At 38.9% G+C, this 20,242-nt stretch overlaps 2 protein-coding genes across 2 annotated transcripts in view; both read left to right on the forward strand.

The window, feature by feature from the left end:
• gnai2b (guanine nucleotide binding protein (G protein), alpha inhibiting activity polypeptide 2b) overlaps positions 1-15,922 on the forward strand; it is a 56,494-nt gene extending 40,572 nt beyond the window's left edge. Inside the window, exons 3-9 of the mRNA XM_061727306.1 lie at positions 1,486-1,627; positions 5,989-6,149; positions 9,715-9,843; positions 11,185-11,314; positions 12,718-12,871; positions 13,008-13,200; positions 14,799-15,922. Coding sequence (XP_061583290.1) covers positions 1,486-1,627; positions 5,989-6,149; positions 9,715-9,843; positions 11,185-11,314; positions 12,718-12,871; positions 13,008-13,198 — 907 coding nt within the window. The 3' untranslated portion in view covers positions 13,199-13,200; positions 14,799-15,922. The remainder of the gene's footprint in view (positions 1-1,485; positions 1,628-5,988; positions 6,150-9,714; positions 9,844-11,184; positions 11,315-12,717; positions 12,872-13,007; positions 13,201-14,798) is intronic.
• Positions 15,923-17,584: 1,662 nt separating this feature from the next.
• On the forward strand, positions 17,585-20,034 carry LOC133449388 (PAK4-inhibitor inka2-like). The gene is made up of 2 exons (XM_061728530.1): positions 17,585-17,608; positions 18,854-20,034. The coding sequence occupies exons 1-2, from the start codon at positions 17,606-17,608 to the stop codon at positions 19,781-19,783; spliced, it is 933 nt and encodes a 310-aa protein (XP_061584514.1). The 5' UTR covers positions 17,585-17,605; the 3' UTR covers positions 19,784-20,034.
• The last annotated feature ends 208 nt before the right edge of the window (positions 20,035-20,242 follow it).

Raw genomic sequence — 20,242 nt, forward strand, 5'->3', positions numbered from 1 at the left:
TCATCCGGGCGGCTGTACAGACACTGCAGAATTTGGTTGCTTTCCTCCTTCTCTGAGTTGGCAGGCTGAGGGGAGACCACTTTATATGTTAAAGCAAGAAAAAACGTGTTTTTCATAATAGGTCCCCTTTAAGAAGCATCTCACTAACAGAACCACTTGTCATTTCTGTGTTCTAGTCAGAACAGTTTAATGGGCTAATATCGCCGTTTTTATCAATTTAAGGAAAATCTGATCTATTACTTGACTTAGACAACCGCTCCATCATCACCATTGAATGAGAAGCTACACTGAACGCTGCACAATTCTTCATAGTGACAGTTTCCTTGTTACAACAACCCTTTAATCAAGTCTGGTGTATTTATCTTTGTCTTCTTTAGAAAGACCAGAAGCTTCTGTCGCTGCTCAGTTTTCTTTCTTTTGTTTGGATACACGTGGATCAATGACTGAAACACAAAACATCATCAAAACTCAGGCAACAACTCGTTCCAATAGTAGAAAAGAAGTTACATCCTTTTTTCATAAAAAAAAGAGAAGAAGAGGAGATCTTTAAAAGAATGGAGACCAGGATTGTATTTTTATTATTAACATTGAGAATGTGAAAGAAAATTCTTGAGTGTCTTTAAATAATAATTAAAATTGGGTGTAATCGGTGTAGTTTAAGTAGAGCAGAGCAGAAACATTGTGAACGAGTAAATACAGAGTATGCACATCAGAGCAGCCTTTTTGGTCCATCTTACTCTTGTTGTCTCTTAGAAAACACAAGCTCCACTCAAAACATCTGTGTTTTATTTCATTTGATTGAAGATCTCTTAAATGTTGACAAAATGCTCTTTCTTTGACACATGGATCAGTCTAAAATCAATAAAGTCTAATAAACAGTCTCTTTCTCTCTTCCACCTTGTGTCTTTATAGTCGTTGCCAGTATTTCTTTTTTAATGATTAATGTGCAACTAAGACAGAGTAATGTTTCAGTCAGTCAGGTGGCGCCACGTTTGCTCCAAAGTGTTTGTTTCTCCGGGTATGGGCTCCAAACTGTTTAGGTTTTCAATTCTGCTGATTTATTGAAGGGCGTTTCTCTCATCTTGGGTCTGTTGTTGTAGGTTTTAAGCATTCAATCTCTAAGAATCTAACTTTCTAAGATATTTCATTCCAAAGAGATAACTCAAGTTTGTCTCTTTTGGAGTTCATGTTGAAGCAGTTATTGATGCGATGGCCTATCGATTTTATATGCCTGTAAATTTAACTCATCATTCATCCTGCTCATATTGAGCCGGCTGTGAAGTGATTGTTTTCTCAATGTGCTTCTCCTGCAGTTGATAGGATACAGACACCACAGTCAGACTTCCAATTTGCGCTGCAATTGCATTAAGGGATCTTTTAATGTCCTGTGTGAATCCCGGGAGAAGCAAGCGTAATTACTTTGATTTACTTTACAGACTGTGAACTTATCCATGAAAGGGAATAAATGTTTCTTGATATTCTCAGGATCATCCATGAGGACGGCTACTCAGAAGACGAGTGTAAGCAGTATCGAGCGGTCGTCTACAGTAATACCATCCAGTCGATTATGGCCATTGTTAAGGCCATGGCCAGTCTCAAGATAGACTACAGCAACCCTGCCAGAGTGGTAAGAGACAAAAACACACACAATGTATTTGTTACAGCCTAGCATTTGTTTGTAATGTACTTACACAAAAGTTGGTGTTTATTTACCTCCCCAAATATTTCATCTATAGGCAATAAGCAATGCATAAGCACAAGAAATAAAGGCTGATTAACCAATCAGCTCAAAGGCTAGAAGACTTCATTATTGTTTAAGGATGTACGATGAAGTAAGCCTTAGGCCGAGTATCACCCTGAGGCCACAGTGAAGCTTTTATCAACATCATCTTGCAGTTGTATTTCCAGTACAGTCTTAAAGGTTTACAAAAAGCTGTTCCAAAACCGAAATCGCACGACTATACCTTTGTTCCTAAACTCACTCTGGTCCAATCTCAGATGGATGCTTGTTGTTTTTGGAAGAAAACGTCTTATTCCCTCACCAGAGTCCCAGTACCACCCTGTGAACACAGATTGTTTCAAGGCTGAGATGCCTCTGGGAAACCCGGTCTCTTTTCTTATCCCTGCACTTCTAAAAGACTCAATAACACTGGTAAGCTTTGTCAAAGTAAAACAAACGTGGGATTGCGTTGATTCCAGCGCGCACCTGTTCAGAGCAGCCTTTTTTCTCAGCAGAAACATTGATGCGGTGGAGAGTAGAACAAAGTGTAATCCTTTTCTGATCTCTGTGAAATGCAAGGAAACAATCCTGGTCTCGCTAACTTTATTTCCTCCATCTTTGCTCTGTTCTAAGTTCCAGTTGTAATGGACTGATAAGAGTCTGAAACCACACATAAGACCTGCAGGAGGAGAAGTTCATAAAGCAGACACTGGCAGATACGATGGCAGACACTTTCTGCTGCATCAGCAGTGACTTAAATTAAAATTGATGTTTGAAAAAATACCTACATGAAAAAAGAAGACCTCGAAGGTGGCCCAGCAACTGTGAAGTCTAAGCAAGTCAGCTTTGTCACTCTTTGGGCAACTTCAAAAGACACTGTGGTGTCACTCGTTGGTTTGAGGACAAGCATTTTAAGGCCTTGAATTCAACATTTAGCTGTTGCCACCTTGTGTTTTTGCAGCAAGCAATTCACATGTAAAGGATGTATGGAGCTGAATAGATGATATGAATTTGAGTTACACACTTGGGGATGCGTAATTCACATGCTCACCATCAGATTATCACAGAAACAGACAACCATGCATCCTCGCACTCTCAAACAGTCCTCTCTTTGGCATATTAGCGGAAACCAAAGCGCTGGAGATACTCTACATAGGCAAGAGAGAAAGTGCAAACTCCATACTGAAAGCTTCCAGATAAGCTCGAAGCAAACTTTAAGACAATAATCTTCACCACTGATTTCGTCCTAGAATAGGAAGTATTGAGCCAATTGTACTGTTGCTCTGCAGCTGACTGTGGTTTAAGCTTAAATTAGAAGTCATTTTGAGGATTAACTGTTATGCACTTACTGATTCACATTCAGAACACTCTGAGACAGTGTTTTTGAAAAAAAAAAGGATTTTATTTGAAGGAAAAATAATTAAAAAAAAAAAAACTTTTTGGAGAATGCAGTGCAAAATAAACACACACTGCAAAAACAGCCCCTTTAGAAATAGGAAAGAAATAATATTCCATTAATCTGGTCAAAATTGTCTTATTTTAAGCAAAAATTAATTTTTTCCATGGGGTAAGAAACCTTTTCTTGACTAGGTTTCTTAAAACTAGCAAAATAGTCATAATAATTACTAATTACTTCTACTAATAATAATAATAATTTGTAATAATCCAAGAGGACGTCTGTGATTTTAATCCCGTCCAAATGGGCCGTGTCTGTGATTTGTAAAGTAAAAATTCCACTGCAAATTACCTACCATATTTCACCAAACACTGAGGTCATGAGATGATTTTAATCCTGTCTGAATGCACATGTCAGTGATTAGTGATGTGTTTAAAAGAAATAAAATTCAGACTATATCCAGCTCATATAGTGTGTTAATCAGATCTTTTTAGATGATAAACTTATAGAAGTCAATCAACATTGAGCTTCACATGGAGACTAATGAAATAAGTGCTGTTTCTCAGAATGCTTTATTTTTTAAGCCCTACTTGTGTTCGTGGCAATTGAAAAACAGCCAAGAAGTCCAGATCAGCAGACCCGTTTACCGTTAATTTAACTGTTACCATGGCAAATTAAAACATAGGCCAATACGCCATTTTCCGATTTTCTCACCTCTCAAAATGTGACGTGTAGCCACTATCTAAACCATCTACCATCTAAACCATCTAAAACCCTTGACTGTCTGATCAGATGCTTTTAAATCTATGTTAAGATTTAATGTTCAATAAAAGGGCAATGTTTAATAATAATGCCAGGATTATGGGGGCTGTTCTTATATCAGAATCTCAGTTCCTGTTTTGTATAGTATTCTTCTGGCAAGTATGTGTTGTATTCTCTCATTAAATCCATAACATTGTATTTTGGCCAGCCCTAAAGGCCAGGTGAGCTGCAACAGAAAAAGAGATAATCCCCTGCAAACTTCATTAGGCATGCCTCATAGATGCTGGTCTGTTAAAACACTGTGGGTGGTGCATGGTCTTAATTGTCTTCAGTCTCTTGTAGTGCACTTTAGCTGCAGACTGTGTAGAGTTCAGGCAGAGGGGTAGCAGCAGATTTAAGATTCTTGGTAAACTAGCTAGTGGTTGAAAACCATAAACAGTAAAGATTGCAGTGTCCATTTCTGAAGGTCCTGTCCTGAACTTGCTGATTTCAAAAAACACAGGTGCAACCAGCTCATTTCAATAATGTCTAACACGAGGAGCGCAATGTAGTGAAGCGGCACAAATAAGCAGAACTCCTGATGATCAGGAGCCTGGACCTGAACAACAACACAGGCGCCGTCTGTGTCCTGTTACAACACAGGCCATAAGCAGAAACCTGATTATGGGTTCACTTAAAAGATTACTCTGCCCATTCTTATCAGATGCAAACTTTCCTCTGTGCCTACTTAATAAATACTAACAGTACTTCCTTTAAACTCCAAAACACAGTTTTTTCAGTCCTTTGTGCCACTGTAAGGAGTTTCCCAAGAAATGTTCTTGTACATCTATGCAATGAAAATTAAGTCACCCTATACCCATAGTGAGTATATCATAAATGTAATTATTAAAACGGAGGTCTAGGCCTAATTAAAACACATACGTAACGCGTACAAACAGACGATGCATAGCACACAAGGACAAATGAGAACAGAAACACAAGCAACCATCAAAATCGGCAAGTCACAGCTTTTAAGCAACATGCACTTTTCTGCATCCTGTGAACTCTGAGCAACCTTGGAAAAGTGAGATCTCACATTGGCTAGACTCATTCCTGCGGGACTGTGTTTGTCCATGTGATTTCTTTTTACTGTGAAGCCACTGTGTATGCTTTGAAACTGAAGCTGTAATTGATTGGTTCAGTGGTGGTAGTGTGTGTGTGTTTATTTATTTCTCACAGACAGATCTCTTTAACAGCTGTGTGTACGTGACAGTACTCTCACACTCCCACACACAGCAATTAGTGCATTAGCTCGCCTACACTTGTATACATGAGCGCAGTTGAAGTACACACACACACACACACAGTCACAGCTTGTGCTTTGTGTGTTTACACATGCTCGAACACAAAAACATCAATTTTCTCACTTACACTGCATCCACTGTCTGTGTTTAGTTTGGGGGAGGGAGCAGGGGGAGTTAAAATACTCATTCTGTCACCTTAAAACAGATTCACAGTAAATGTTGCGGCTCAGCTTAAACTCTTTATTGCCCACCGATAGGTTGTATTAGAACGTAGGGCTATTTGACAATTTCAAGCACAAAAATGCAGTAATGTGTTATAATGGTCAGAAAAAAAAGAATAGTAAATGACCAAGAATGTAAATATACTTTAAATCAGTTGAGAAAGATTGATAAAATACTGGATTATGTAGCTATCCCCAAATCTGAAATGTGCTCACGTATTTAGAGTTTTTCAGAATACTGCCACTACAGTCAAGTGCCACTTTTGTGCTAACACTTGCACAAAATGTTTATTGTTTATTTCTTATCAAAATTATTAAAGGTTGGAGATTTCTAATTTCATACAAGGAGGAAGATGGAAAAATAAGAGAAATTATCAAAGTGAAAACAAACTGCAAGAAATTAAATTACAGTCTGTTATTGAAACCAAAAGCCATTTCAGTGTGCACATGTGCATTCGAGTACTGTGTTAAGACCGACTTTATGAGATAATTATCTAATGAACTAGCAATTATAGGCATTTACTTTAATGTTTTGAAGAAAAACATGCCTGTTCTGGTCTTGGCACAAGCATTCCCTGTAACACGTGTCCTCATCACCCCCTGCAGGACGATGCCCAGCAACTCTTTGCCCTGTCTGCAGCTGCGGAGGAGCAGGGGATCCTTCCTGATGACTTGGCCAACGTGATCAGGCGATTGTGGGCCGACAGTGGCATACAGAGTTGCTTTACAAGGTCGCGAGAATACCAGCTTAATGACTCAGCAGCATAGTGAGTATGAATTAGTGAGTGTATGTTGCAGAAGTAATCAGTCCTTTTAAACGTTTCCCTTATTTTTAGCCTTTAAAAATGGGATTAAAGGGGATTTCTTTCATGGTGTTTGTATCATGAACAAAACAACATATCCATCACTTTGGAGGTGCAAAACATTTTTAATTATAAAACCAACAAGAAATAACAGCTAAAAAATGTTTTGGGATTATGTCTTTATATAAGATTACTACATCTAGCCTTTGAGATTCATGCTCATTCCTTCTGGCAGAACTGTTCCAGCTTTTTCCAGTCGAATAGAGAACAGCTGGAAAACAACACACACACACACACACACACACACACACACACACACACACACACACACACACACACACACACACACACACACACACACACACTAGCTAGACAGGGAGAGAGGGGAGTCACAAAGTAAAGAGCCAGAGACACGTACCTCCATATATGCATGTATGCATACATGGGGAGCCGGCAGTTGAGCCCTGTGCATAACAAATTTTCAGTATGATCTAAGTCTTGTTTATTCTGCGTGACTTCAAATGCGTTCCTTAAAATCACTAGGGTATGCATTTTATTTCATTTTTATGGCCTCTTAAGAAGCTGAAAACTTAGTTTTAACCATGATTGTGACATATTTGGCACTGATAATGAAAAACATTTCTGATTCTGGTCTTTTTTAGAAAAACACTTTAAGGTTATTCGCAATCGTCAGCCTTTTAATTCTCTACAAGACTGAAGGCTCATGTTGCTCTTAGATTACATATAGGTGGACATAGATGTACTAAGTCTATGATTTCTGGAGGTATTGAGCAGCTCCACAATTAAATAATTTGAGTTTAGAAACAAAAACAGAGTGGATGAGTACAAATGCATGCACCATTTTTTAATTTTTACATTTTAATTTTTATAACATGGAAAAAAAACCTGTTTAGGCTATTTTGTTTTGTGCTGGCCCATTGCAGGTTGTAAAGCAACAACATCCAAAAAGCATTTACTGTGTTATCAGTAGAGTTATATCCAGCTTGGTGCATAGTCAATTAAATATCAGATTTTTTATGGCTTACACAGTTTAGACATTTTCAAACTGTAACTTAAAGCATCTTCTACTTGTGGACCAACCACTGATTGATCTGGTCCTGCAGGACTCTGTGTGAACCATATGTAACTGTTAAGATCACAGCCACTTGTCACATCCTCTCATTAACGAACCTGTCACTCAGTGGATTATTGTCTTTCAACATAAATATAGCACTCGACTAAGAATATAAAACAGGTTTAGATTTAGTTGTCTGCACATGTTTATGGTTGTATTATTTACCTAGTCACTGGTGTCATATTAATGTCTGGGAAAGATTCCTGGTATTGGGGGGCTGTTTGCAGTTACTCTGATGCGTGCTGACAACCTATTTGAGTTCTTTGATGAAGACTGGAGAGACAGACTAATAAAATCAGTTTAGCGATTATTCCTCCCTCCCTGGGTGTGATCTTTATTCCTGAAACCTGATGGCACAGTAAGGTTAATGGTTAATGAAAGATGAAAACTGTGTTCTAAAAAATTACTTCCAAAGTAAAATTGAGAATGAATAGTTCTTGCTATTCTTTTTTTTCTGTCATGTTAATGACATTTTATGGCAGTTGATTTTGAACTACTTTATTTTCTGCTGCTCGGATGAGACTGATAAGTGTTTGTTTTATAATTTGTTCTGTTTTCATTTGTTTTAGTAAAGCAACCAGGTACTGTAAGCTCATCAGTTAGTAAAATCACAACGATGTGACATGCAGGAACAGTGCAATCATTATAACTGAGCCCTATCTTTTCACTGCGAAGTCAAGCTTGGCTGTGCAAATAAAGCTCCCAGCTGGCTTTGATAGATGATGCAGTGCCCGTGTAAGTGGGGCAGGCTGTGTCAAGCATGGCGATGATGCTTCTACAGCCCCCTACTGACCGACAGTCTGTCAGAAACTAGAGTGAAATGGAATGAGACAGAGGAGAAATGAGAAATATAAGTACTAAATGGAGGACTTAACGATATAAACGCAAAATGAGTGAAAGTTCTCCAGTTCTCTGGTTCGGAAGGATACAACCAACCATCTTAATGCTTTATTAATTTGAGTTTGCATCTGTGTCTTATGGTGTTACGGTCTTAACATTTTTCTCACATTGCTTTTTAAAGGGAAAAGATCTCAAATGATTATTATGCCACTTCTGACTTGGATTACTATATCAGAAAGATTCATAGAAGCAGCATTACAACAACTTTCAGAAGTAAAACAATGTAGATAAATGCACATTTCCTTAGAAATTCTCTCACAAACCCTTACTTGATTGTTTAAAGTGCTAGTGGGTCTAGTGATAATCTCTCACATAGCTTTTGGGGTACAAGTCAAACAGCCAGGACCCAGTTTGATACAGTGTAAATACAGAGTTAACATTTGCAATCCACATTGTCACCTCGTCTCACTCACAACAAGCCCATCACTGCAGATTGAAGTGATGCATCTCCAAAACACATATCTGTGACAGATCCCAACATGCACACAAAAAGAAAAGAAAAGAAACAACTGCTATGCACCAGCAGACTTGAAAATCTTATGTGCAGCTGATAATTAGATTTGACCTATTAATTTCACAGATAAAATAATATAAAGCACACCATTTCCTGTGAGATATGTTGCAGAGTTGGGAGGCAGTGGATAATTAGCTTCATGCACATGTTGATCAGCTGGCTAAATGTTAGCAGTGAGTGTGAATGGGTCAGACCTATATTGACTTTCTATAGAATAAGACGTTTCTCGGATCCACAAGGGGATGAGAAAAGAAAAAAAACAATCTTCACATGCTTCAAAGCGATTTCTACAAATACAGAACTACACAGAGACAAACAATAATCTCTATCTCTAACAACAATCAATTCATAGTTTAACCATCAGCATCAGTAAATCGATCCCTCTGTGCACTGAGCAAAGTGTGAGCATGTCAAAACTGACTTGCAGAGAATATTGATGTCTATCTGTTTAAATTGAAAACATGCAGATGATACCTTGATGTCGAGCACAAGAGACTGTAGATTTTCCACATATTCAAATAGTATTGTTAATAGAACGTGTGAGGAAAAATACTTTCACGGGGCATGGGATGTTTTTCGCAGAGTCACCTGCAGTCCTCATAACGCCACTTGAAATGAGCATGGATGTGATCAGAATGTTTGTAATTTGAAGTAACATTAGTTAGCATGAGCTAAGCTAAACAAAGGTAGCAAACTTGTGGTAGCTAAGGTAAGCTAGTGTGTTCCAACCAACTCCCAGGCTTGTTTGTGCCACCCATTTGAACAATTTGGGATCAACTGAGGTTGGATGGAATCAGCTCCTTTATAACCGCTCTGCAGAAACCTATGGATTGTGGCAGCCATGTGGAACTGTGGTTCTGCAAGACAACCCAATACACTGGGGTATATATGAGTAACGCATAAGGTAAAGCATTTGTTTGTTATCACCTACTTGTAGGTTGCCATTTTGAAGTCCGAATCAACTGTGTTTCTTTCTTTAGTTATCTGAATGATCTGGAGAGGATAGCAAAAGCGGATTACATCCCCACTCAGCAGGATGTGCTACGAACTCGGGTTAAGACTACCGGCATCGTGGAGACTCACTTCACCTTCAAGGAGCTGCACTTCAAGTAAGATCACATGGTTAGAATTGAGATATTTCCAATGCATAAAGGAAAAAAGTGAATGTGTTTTTCCACTCTTCTCCCATCCCCTTCATGGCAAATCAAGTGTTTTACCTATTTTAATCATTATCATCAGAGTTCAGGGAGTTCTCCCTTATGAACTGAACCAATAGTGAGACACTGTATTTTATGTGACACTGGGTTTACTCACCTCTGATGCTTTGTTTCCTTCTTTTTGTCTTATTTTCCACACAAGAGCATTGGAAGCATGACCAGTGAATTCTTCCCTTGACACTATTTTTGGAGCACTTCAAGGCAAAACAAAAAAAACAACAGTAAAGAGCCTGTACATTAAATATGGATATGTCACCACTGCTGCTTTCATTCCAGTAGTCCACATGAGTGCAGACACAGTGACATTGCATTACAAACCTAAAACCAACAAAGGCCACACAACCTACCATGTATATGTGTAACAGTAGTCCATATGCTGCGTTTACCACACTACCATGAAAATAAAATGGTCCCCATGTTAAAAGCAAAGAAGGCTGACAGATATGTTATTCAAAATGTGAAATTCCACCCCTCAGACGCCAACATTACACCAGCAATGAAAGGCTCGATCATCATGATTGCTTTAAGAGCTGTCTGAATAAATGTGATCCTGCCCGGTAAGCGCTCGCTCAATAAATCAAGAGCTGTATTGAGAGAAATGTAAGAGTATGCCTGATAGGGCACGCTGCTGTTGGTCTTACATAAAATATGTTCTGACCCAGCCTGAGCACTCGTGTGGGTTAGTAATGGATGTGTAGATAGAGGATGTGCAAAAGATGCTTTTAAGGTTGGAAACTAAGCAAATATATAACATGTATGGAATATATTACATAAATAAAGCTGAAACATGAAAAAAAGTCATTCTAGATTTTTCAATTATGTGCTTTGTATTTTTCGGCTCTTGCACTTTGTATGAAACATTACTTTTTAAAGCAGCTAAACAGAACTGATAAAACAGGCAATGGCATGCACATGGCTGTGACCTGTTTCCTGATAGACTTGATGATATTTACCGTGTCCCAGACTCAGTATTTGCCATGAATAATACACGGAGGCAATCAATAGGAAGAAAGTAACCTTTTTATGATTCTGGTCCATTTGTCCCAATTACTATAGATGGGAATCACTTGAAAACACAGAGGGTTTGATTTGGATTTGTCAAAATTGATTTGTTAGGTGACATCGGACCTCGTCAGATTGTGCATTTCTCACCCTACTTTTGTTGAGGCCTCACTCCCCATTCACAGAAACTCACAGTTTATTTCCTTGTTTTGTCTTGTTTTGTTATTGCAGAATGTTTGACGTGGGAGGCCAGCGCTCGGAGAGAAAGAAGTGGATTCACTGTTTTGAAGGAGTAACAGCCATTATCTTTTGTGTTGCACTGAGTGCGTATGACTTGGTGCTAGCAGAAGATGAGGAGATGGTAAAAAAACTCTTTCTTTTGGTGTCTCTTTGTGCATGTATGAGTGTGTTCATTTGTAGGAAAGCTTCATAAGTCTACTCTGTCTCTTTTCATTTAGTCTTCATTGCAAAAGTACTGAAAGGCGTTCCACTGGAAAACAAATACTTGTTATGGCTTTATTATGTTAAACTCCAGCAATTAGATTAATCCACTGAACTTCTATATGAGGTGTAGCTTGCTAATAAAAGTATTTTTTTTTATCAGATAACTTAAATCTTGAACTGCCTCTAAATGTTTAAGAGAGACATAGTTAAAGAATTATTGGGCACCAGTTCTGCACAGTTAAATGCCATGAATCAACATTGTCCCCTGGTGGCAGCTTTGAGGCAGATACAGTGGGGCAAAAAAATATTTAGTCAGCCGCCAATTGTGCAAGTTCTCCCACTTAAAAAGAAGAGAGAGGCCTGCAATTTTCATCACAGGTACCCTTCAACTATGAGAGACAGAATGGGGGGAAAGAATCCAGGAAATCACATTGTGACTGTGTGTACTGAATGAATTGGTACATTCCTGGGTAAAATAAGTACAAGAAAAATTATCACAAGAACGGTGAATAAAAATCCCAGAACCACACGGAGGTCCTAGTGAATGACCTGCAGAGAGCTGGGACCAAAGTAACAAAGGAACCATCAGTAACACACTACGCCGCCAGGGACTCAGATCCTGCAGAGCCAGACGTGTCGCCCTGCTTAAGCCAGTACATGTCCAGGCCCGTCTGAAGTTTGCTAAAGAGCATTTGGATGATGAAGAAGAGGATTGGGAGAATGTTCTATGTTGAAATGAAACCAAAATAGAACTTTTTTGTAGAAACAACTTGTTGTGTTTGGAGGAGAAAGAAAACTGAGTTGTATCCAAAGAACACCATAATACTGTGAAGCATGGGGGTGGAAACATCATGCTTTGGGGATGTTTTTCTGCAAAGGGACCAGGACGACTGGTCCGTGTAAATGAAAGAATGAATGGAGCCTGTATCGTGAGATTTTGAGTGAAAACCTCCTTCCATCAGCAAAGGAATTGAAGATGAAACGTGGCTGGGTCTTTCAGCATGACAATGATCCCAAACACACCACCCGGGCAAACGAAGGAGTGGCTCCGTAAGAAACATTTCAAGGTCCTGGAGTGGCCTAGCCAGTCTCCAGATCTCAACCCCATAGAACATTTTTGGAGGCAGTTGAAAGTCTGTGTTGCCCAGCAACAGCCCCAAAACATCACTGCTCTAGAGGAGATCTGCATGGAGGAATGGGCTAAAATACCAGCAACAGAGTGGGAAAACCTTGTGAAGACTTACAGAAAACGTTTGACCTCTGTCATTGTATGTTTTGCTTTAGTCAAAGCCCTGAACAAGTGTTTTTGCTTTCTTTCAGAACCGCATGCATGAGAGTATGAAGCTTTTTGACTCCATCTGCAACAACAAATGGTTCACTGAAACCTCCATCATCCTCTTCCTCAACAAGAAGGACCTCTTCGAGGAGAAGATTACGCGCAGCCCTCTCTCCATCTGCTTCCCTGAGTACACAGGTACAGAGTGACGTATCAGAGGCAGTATTGCACCTGAGAGCCTCCGTTCAGGATCTGCAGTTATGAAGCAAATTATAACTCCCCGCTCTTTGATAGTAAATTATGCTCATCTACTTTTCACTGACTTGCCTCCCAGGAGCCAACAAGTTTGATGAAGCTGCGAGTTATATCCAGACCAAATTTGAGGACCTGAACAAGAAAAAGGACACTAAAGAGATCTACACCCACTTCACCTGTGCCACTGACACCAAGAACGTGCAGTTTGTGTTTGACGCCGTCACTGATGTAATTATAAAGAACAACCTGAAAGACTGCGGTCTTTTCTAAAGGTAGGATATAGGACTGACCTGGTAGGTGGAAAAGTTACTTTTAAACTGGTTATGTAATCCTGAAAAATTATTACCTGTTGTAATACCTTTTGTACTATTCAGGTGACTCACCATTTTCATCTTAATATGTGAATGTAGATTAAATCAGTGGCTGAAATCATTAATGAAAAATGTGTTGATTATTAGAAAATTAATAAGAACAATCCTCTGTTTACTGTTTACCACAAATGAAATGTAATATTCAGCCATGTTTTCAACTGTGCTGTATCATCTAAAAATAAGTGTTGTATATACGTTACCTTAGAATGACTCACTTAGATCTAGAGTGGAGCAGATTCTGTTCCTTGCAGTCTGCAGTGTTGCGTTCAAACACAGAGGGCCTGTTTTTCACATCTTTTGCAACAGTTTTGGGTCCTTCTCTGTACTTGGGACAGTGAAGGGCCCGGTTTCCCAGATCAGTTAAGTAGTTCTTAACAGCGAAAGACATCTTTCAAACCATCTTAAGGAGCCTGTGAAAGAAGTCTTTCGCTGTTAAGAACTACTTAACTGATCTGGGAAACCGGGCCAAGGTCAGTGGAGGATTACGCAGCAGTTTGCAATATTTCACCACTAGATGGCGCTAAATCGTACAAAATCCTTAGATACTGAACAGAAATCAGAAAAAAAAATCTACTTTTTACCCTCAACTTCTCAAATGTGAAATGGATCTTTTTGGGTTTTCTTATACAACTGTAGGTGTAAACCTGAATTTGAATATCAAGGTTTATTTCTCTTTGTGATTTAAAAAAAAAGACTCAATTAACTATTAACATCTTTTGTGTCTTTGCATAGACACACTGACAATAACTAGTACTTAAATCTTTAACTGATTATTTAAATAATAATTTTCATGTCATAATAACACATTGGTAGCATCTCAAAAGTGAGAAAAGGTTTCTGAAACTTAAACTTGGAGCAGTTCCTTAATTGTAAAGAAACTGTCAAATAATGTCAAATAATATATTAATAAAAGGGGAAAAATGATATACTCAAAATAGCATTTTTTTAGCACTACTTGTAATGATCAAACCAAATAAACAAATTTTATCCACATTTAACATTTATATCAACAACAACAAAGGCTTTTCTAACATACTTGAAGGATAGTTAGTAGCAATCTCCAATTTCACCTCAAGATGTCACTAAATCCTATATATGTGGTAAAATTACTGCATTTACTGATCACTCATGGCATTACGAAGCCTGTTTAATATTGAGCAAGTCTTCCTTGTTCTTCCCAACAAGCTTTGAACAGTCAGGGTCCTTACAAGCATCGGAGGTTGTGTCTGTTGTCCGCTTGCCACAGATGCCATCAGATTGGTACCTGGGGCAGAACATTGCATTTCAACAAAATGAGCCATGTTGACTTTTTTTCTTTTAACGAGTGAAAATAACTTCTTTTTTTTGCCTGATTTGATATGTATTGTATTTTGCTGTATTACGGGTTTTATAATTATATGATATGTAATCATCAAAGTTTGTAGCTCTGTAGCTCAAAACATGATTTATCACATGCAGCCATACCACAAATATGTTGTGTTCTTTCTTTTTCTCTGCAGGAAAATACCCAATGCAAAGAGACAGCATTAGAGACTGAAAGGGACTTGTGCTGATACTGCTTTTCAAAACCGTAACAGAGTTGACTCCTGGAGGCAGAACCCACCAGAACTTCTACAATCACTGATTTACAAGCATTACTTTCTCTCTCATCTTTACCCAACACTTTTATATGTATTTCTTAATGCTCCTTGCAGGTATTCTACTCGTAGTCAGCATAAGCACAAATGACCCTCTAATATTATAAAAGCAATCAAGGCACTTTAATTAGATCTGTAACATGACAACGTATTAGCCAGTAGCTTTTGTGGAAAATAATTCTTGGACGAGCAAAGCTTATCTTAAAAAGAAGCTATCAACTCATCGTGGCAAGTGGGAAATGGAAATATAACAATTTTAAATGACTGTGTGTTTCATTATTTATAGATTTTTGTGGACGAGTCTCAAGTCTCATAACCAGTCTATGTTTTAGTTTTTTGTTTTTGTTTTCAGTTCACTTTGCCAATTGATTTGAAAGTTGAAGATGTTGACACAACAGACAGAAAATAAATACTTTTTTATAAATATTGCACAAAATTATGTTAACTTGCATTTTACAAATCTTTTGACCACACAGAGCTTATTTTTAGAAGAAAACTAACAAGCATAGAGAATGAAATTGGACAAAGGGAAGATGTTTTTGTATAAGGTTTACACAGAATCAATACACACACTTGTACGATAGTACATTGTCCTGCATGACTGTCCATAGATAACCCTGTAACCCCTGGAAACTGACAAAATATTCCTTAAGTAACTTCTTTAAAGAAACAAAAGACACATTGTTAGGTGTCACATGTAAGGTATCTGCAAGTTTTGAGGTGATTATGTCTTCTGAAACTGTTCTGTCCTATATTTTCATTCCATGTCTTTTAACATCTGTTTGTGCCTTGATATTTGTTTACACTTGTTCTCTTGGGACATGCCATCTTCATAGTGTGAATTAGGGCTATTTCTACCCCACCTAACGGCACGGTATCCATGATTTAAAATTCACCACAACACCAAGACAAAAGGATGATAATTGTTCATTCATATAATGAGAAAAGCCATTCACTTGTTAAATGTAAATAAAAGTTTGGCCATATCATGTTTTATTCTACTGTGTGTTATGTAAAAGTGTACCGATTTCTTCTGCCCCTTTGAGTCTGGATTAATGCTTGGGTAACAATAAACACAAAGAACTTTTTAAAAGAATATAGAATAGAAATTCTGATAAAGTATAAAGTATACTCATCTCACACAGAAAATGTTTTATTTTGTCTGTACATCAACTAGGACTCAACTAGACTCAAGGAACCGCACATTAAACCACTGCATCAAACATTCAGGGACTTGTACTGTATGAGGTTAAAGCTGAGTTGATGGAAATGTCTTACATAAAAACAAAATTCACACACAAAGTTCATGATATAATTCAGTATACCGTTACATTTATTCCAGTTTATAATTGATTGTTTATTCTATTCATAAATGTTTAGGTTTCAGCAAGAGTTCAATTATAGTTCCTAGAGTCCAAAAAGGCTGGGGTGCGATGACGCGGTCTTAATGGTTTATTCTTTTGTAAATAACCTGCCTTCCATCTAAGTATTTGCATTTAAAGACCCCCATTGAGAAACTAATCAACCATTGAATTATTTGCATTTAACCCCAATAAAGACTGAGACAGTTGGCGCGGAGAGAGCAGGGAGAGAGGCGACGAGAGCCGCAAGGTGGTGGTATGTGGATGTGAGAGCGCAGGGATTTGAGTGGCATCATTAAACAGGAGCATTACCAGCAAACTACAGTCCGAGAGAACACTACACCTCTGTGCAAAATTCACTGGTCTAACTAGACTTGTTGATTATGTGACAAACAGAAATTAAAGTTGTAAAAAAAAAAGCCATAAAAAGAGGTTTTTATTATTAAAGGTAGAGAGATCAATTTGTTGGCTGGTTGTTTACTGATTCTTTTTTTTTTTAATATGCATGCATTGCCCATGCTTCAAGATAACATGCATAAAATAAAAGCAAGGTTCAGGATAAATTAACTCTACAAGCGAAAGTCACTATTTCGTGTGCCCTCCCTCGGAACCAATCTCAGATTGAACTCTTATCGTCATCTACGTGTGCAATGTTTTATAATACATCCATGGTGCAGTTACATTAATTGTGATTCAAATTTAGGGCTAAGATCCCGATCCTGTATCATCTGTGTGTTTCTGAAATAGACTGGAAAATAAATATTGACTTGATTAAATATCTGACTTGATTAAATATCAGGATCTAAGACCTTGATGAGACCCTGATAAGATACTGACATATGTATATATATATATATATATATATATATATATATATATATATATATATATACATATACATACATATGTCAGTATCTTATCAGTTAGATCCAGATGTGGACTCCAAGCAGCACTTTGTTATGCAGTTTACACACAGAAAGGAGCGCAGAGACTGCTGGAGGTGTCCTGTTTCAGGCGGCCTCCTATTGGATGTTTTTTTTTTCTTTTTTTTGCTGCTGCGGTAAAAAAAAAAAAAAACTCAGCATCGTCAAAGTTCGCTGTCAGACCTTCCTCTAGTTCAGAGGAGAGTGGACACAGAGAGGAGGACATCACCTCGGTCAGTCAGCACCAAAGGTCGGTTTTATTACTTTGGTTTCAAAAATGTAATAATACTCAAACATACATCACGCACTATATTAAATTGCCCTTCTGTCCCCAGAAAAAAAAAAAAAAACGGAGCCCTTAAGTGGGGACACTTTCTTACACAAAATGGTAAGTTTTTTTTTTTCTCTTACTCTTCAAAGTTCTTCTTGTGTGAAATGGTCCTAAAAAAAAACAAAAAACAAACAAACTGTAAAGTGTATATTGTTAAAGGCACTGAAAATATTGTCTGAGATGTATCAGGTTTGTTCTTTATTCGTCCTGATTTCTGCAGCTCTGGGACATGTTAATCCCTCCCAAGTCACGGTTTACTCGAACTTAATTGCCCTTGTTGCATCTGCATAACGATGTGAAGCAACTCTCGCCATTGTGTGAAAGCAGCCGAGAAGAACAGCGCACTTGCAGAGTGGCAGACTGACCACAGAGCCTCCCCGTGGGTGTCTGTGTGCCCGATTAAGGCTCATTTATGCTCCCGCGTTACACCAACGCAGACCGTACGCCGTAGGCTCTGCGTCGATTTAACGCAGAACCATAAACGAGGCTTAAGTCTCTCGGGGGCCAAATGGTTGAGCGCCCACAGCTGTGATAACATCACCGCACCGTGATATCCTAACTACCACAAGGCAAACACCAGCAGCACAGAGGGGCTAAACAAACTAAAGTCTGCATAAACGGTGAAAAACTGGGATTTTTAACTCCACTGAGAACATTTTATGAAACAGGAGAGCTTTTCAATTGCAAATTTATTCCCAGATCATGGAAAGCAGATGAATATTTAAGGCCTAGTTATACTGATGTACAATGTTGAAGATGGTGTGATCCATTATGAGTCAAGATCTGTGTGTAATTCCAAAAGCTAGCTGTCATTTCCTGCTTTATAATACACACCAGTCAACATCCTGTAGGCCGGAGAGGTCCAGAGAGGATATGTGAGCCTACAGTCCACTCTACTCAGCTCTACTTTGTTCAAACTTCCCCTCTAACTTTAGCAGACTTTTTTTTCTTTAAAAAAAAAAAATGTGCATCCTGTACTCTGAATTCTGAAGGTTTAATTTTCTGCATGGGATGGTCTCCATAAAGCTGCTCTGAGGTTTGTGAGGAATGGTTACTTGGCCACAGGGCTGAATGATCTCGACTGATAAAACTTTCCTTGGCCCAGTTTTGGAAAATACACACAGAAGTGTTCCAGCCTCAGCTGGACAGGCCAGAGCATGAGGAATGTTTTGAAAAGGAAACTTAACAACTCTCCAGTTTGCTGCAATGCATTTATGTATACATTTGAATTTAAAATGTAAAAGTAAACTTTATTTAAAGTTGCATGCATCATTGAGTGTTTGTCTCTTTGTCATTGTGCAGTTGTGTTTAGGAGATTCCACTGACTGCCTGAGGGAGCATATGCAGTCCATGATGAGGTCCTTGCAGGACTTGAAGGAGATAAGCAGGCCGAGGCCACTGAGTGAGCCGTGCGTCCGGTCGTTCGCCGTCACCAGGCTCTGTAAGCAGCGGGCGCAGCAGGAGCGACTCACCCGTCTCCGTGTTTCTGACGCCAGCGAGGCCAGCACTTACGACTCTGCCTGCTGCCTGGCCGGCCCCCTGGAAGAAGAGCAGGAGCCGCAGGAGCACGAGCGGCTGGCACGAGGCTCCCCCAGCAGTGACAAGAGCGCGGACGTTGACTCAGGCTACTCTGAGGCTTCCTGGCAGGATGAAGGTGTGGTGCTGAGAAGGACCAGAAACGTACGAGTCTCATCTTCTGCTTGCGTCCGCACAAACAGAGGACCCTCCGGTCGCATCCGACCCAAATCAACCTCGGATGCTTGCCTGGAGCGCTGGACTTCTTTTGAAGCCAGTGATACGGAGGACTGGACGACATCACTGCTGAGCCGCAGCAGGAACAGACAGCCCCTGGTTCTTGGGGACAACAGTTTTGCTGATCTGATAAAGAACTGGATGGACCTACCAGACTGCCCCGAGGCAACAGACCATAAGCCCAGTTCAGGCCGGTGGCTTGCAAAGGAAATTTTTGGTAACATGCGCCGGAGGCTGGCAGGGATGTCTAAAGGTGTGGAGAACAGGCCGAGACCAACAGACTCCAAAAGGCTCAGCAGGGCTGCAGACGCCCCCCAACGCATGTCCTGTCCTGTGGGACTCGAGGCTCTAAAGCCTTTCTTTCACCAGTCTCACACAGGACTGCATCAGGTGGACAATGACTTCCACCAGTTCACTGCTCTCATGAAGACTGGCAGCCGACAGCCCATCATATGCAACAATATAATTGGATATATTTGAGTGTGATGACACCTACAGACTTTTTTTTTTTTATTTTGACACAAATATTGACTATTTTATTGTAAATGTTGATCTTTCTGGGATAAAAGTAAATTTTTTTTGTACTATATTTAATGTAAATATGCTCCGTCATAGCCAAAGTGTGGCCAGTGCTGAGTGTTGTAATATTATTGAAAAAAAAGATTAAATTGTTTTTGCCATGTTTTGGTATTGAACCTTATTCATTCCAAAGGGTTTAATCATTTTCCTAATGCTGTTGATATCAATGTCATATTTTGTCCCATCTTTTGACAGAAGAGTAAAAAAAGAGTTTTCCTCAAATTTGAAGGTTTTACGAATATTTTAACCAGTGAAGATTGTTATTTAAAAAAAAACAAGAAAAACAGACAGAAAACCTTTGTGAAGTATGGGAAACTACGCAGTAAAACCAAGGGAACTATTTGAAAGCTGGTCAGAGAA

The sequence above is a fragment of the Cololabis saira genome, chromosome 8 (genome assembly GCF_033807715.1).
Source record: "Cololabis saira isolate AMF1-May2022 chromosome 8, fColSai1.1, whole genome shotgun sequence".
Classification (NCBI taxonomy): domain Eukaryota; kingdom Metazoa; phylum Chordata; class Actinopteri; order Beloniformes; family Belonidae; genus Cololabis; species Cololabis saira.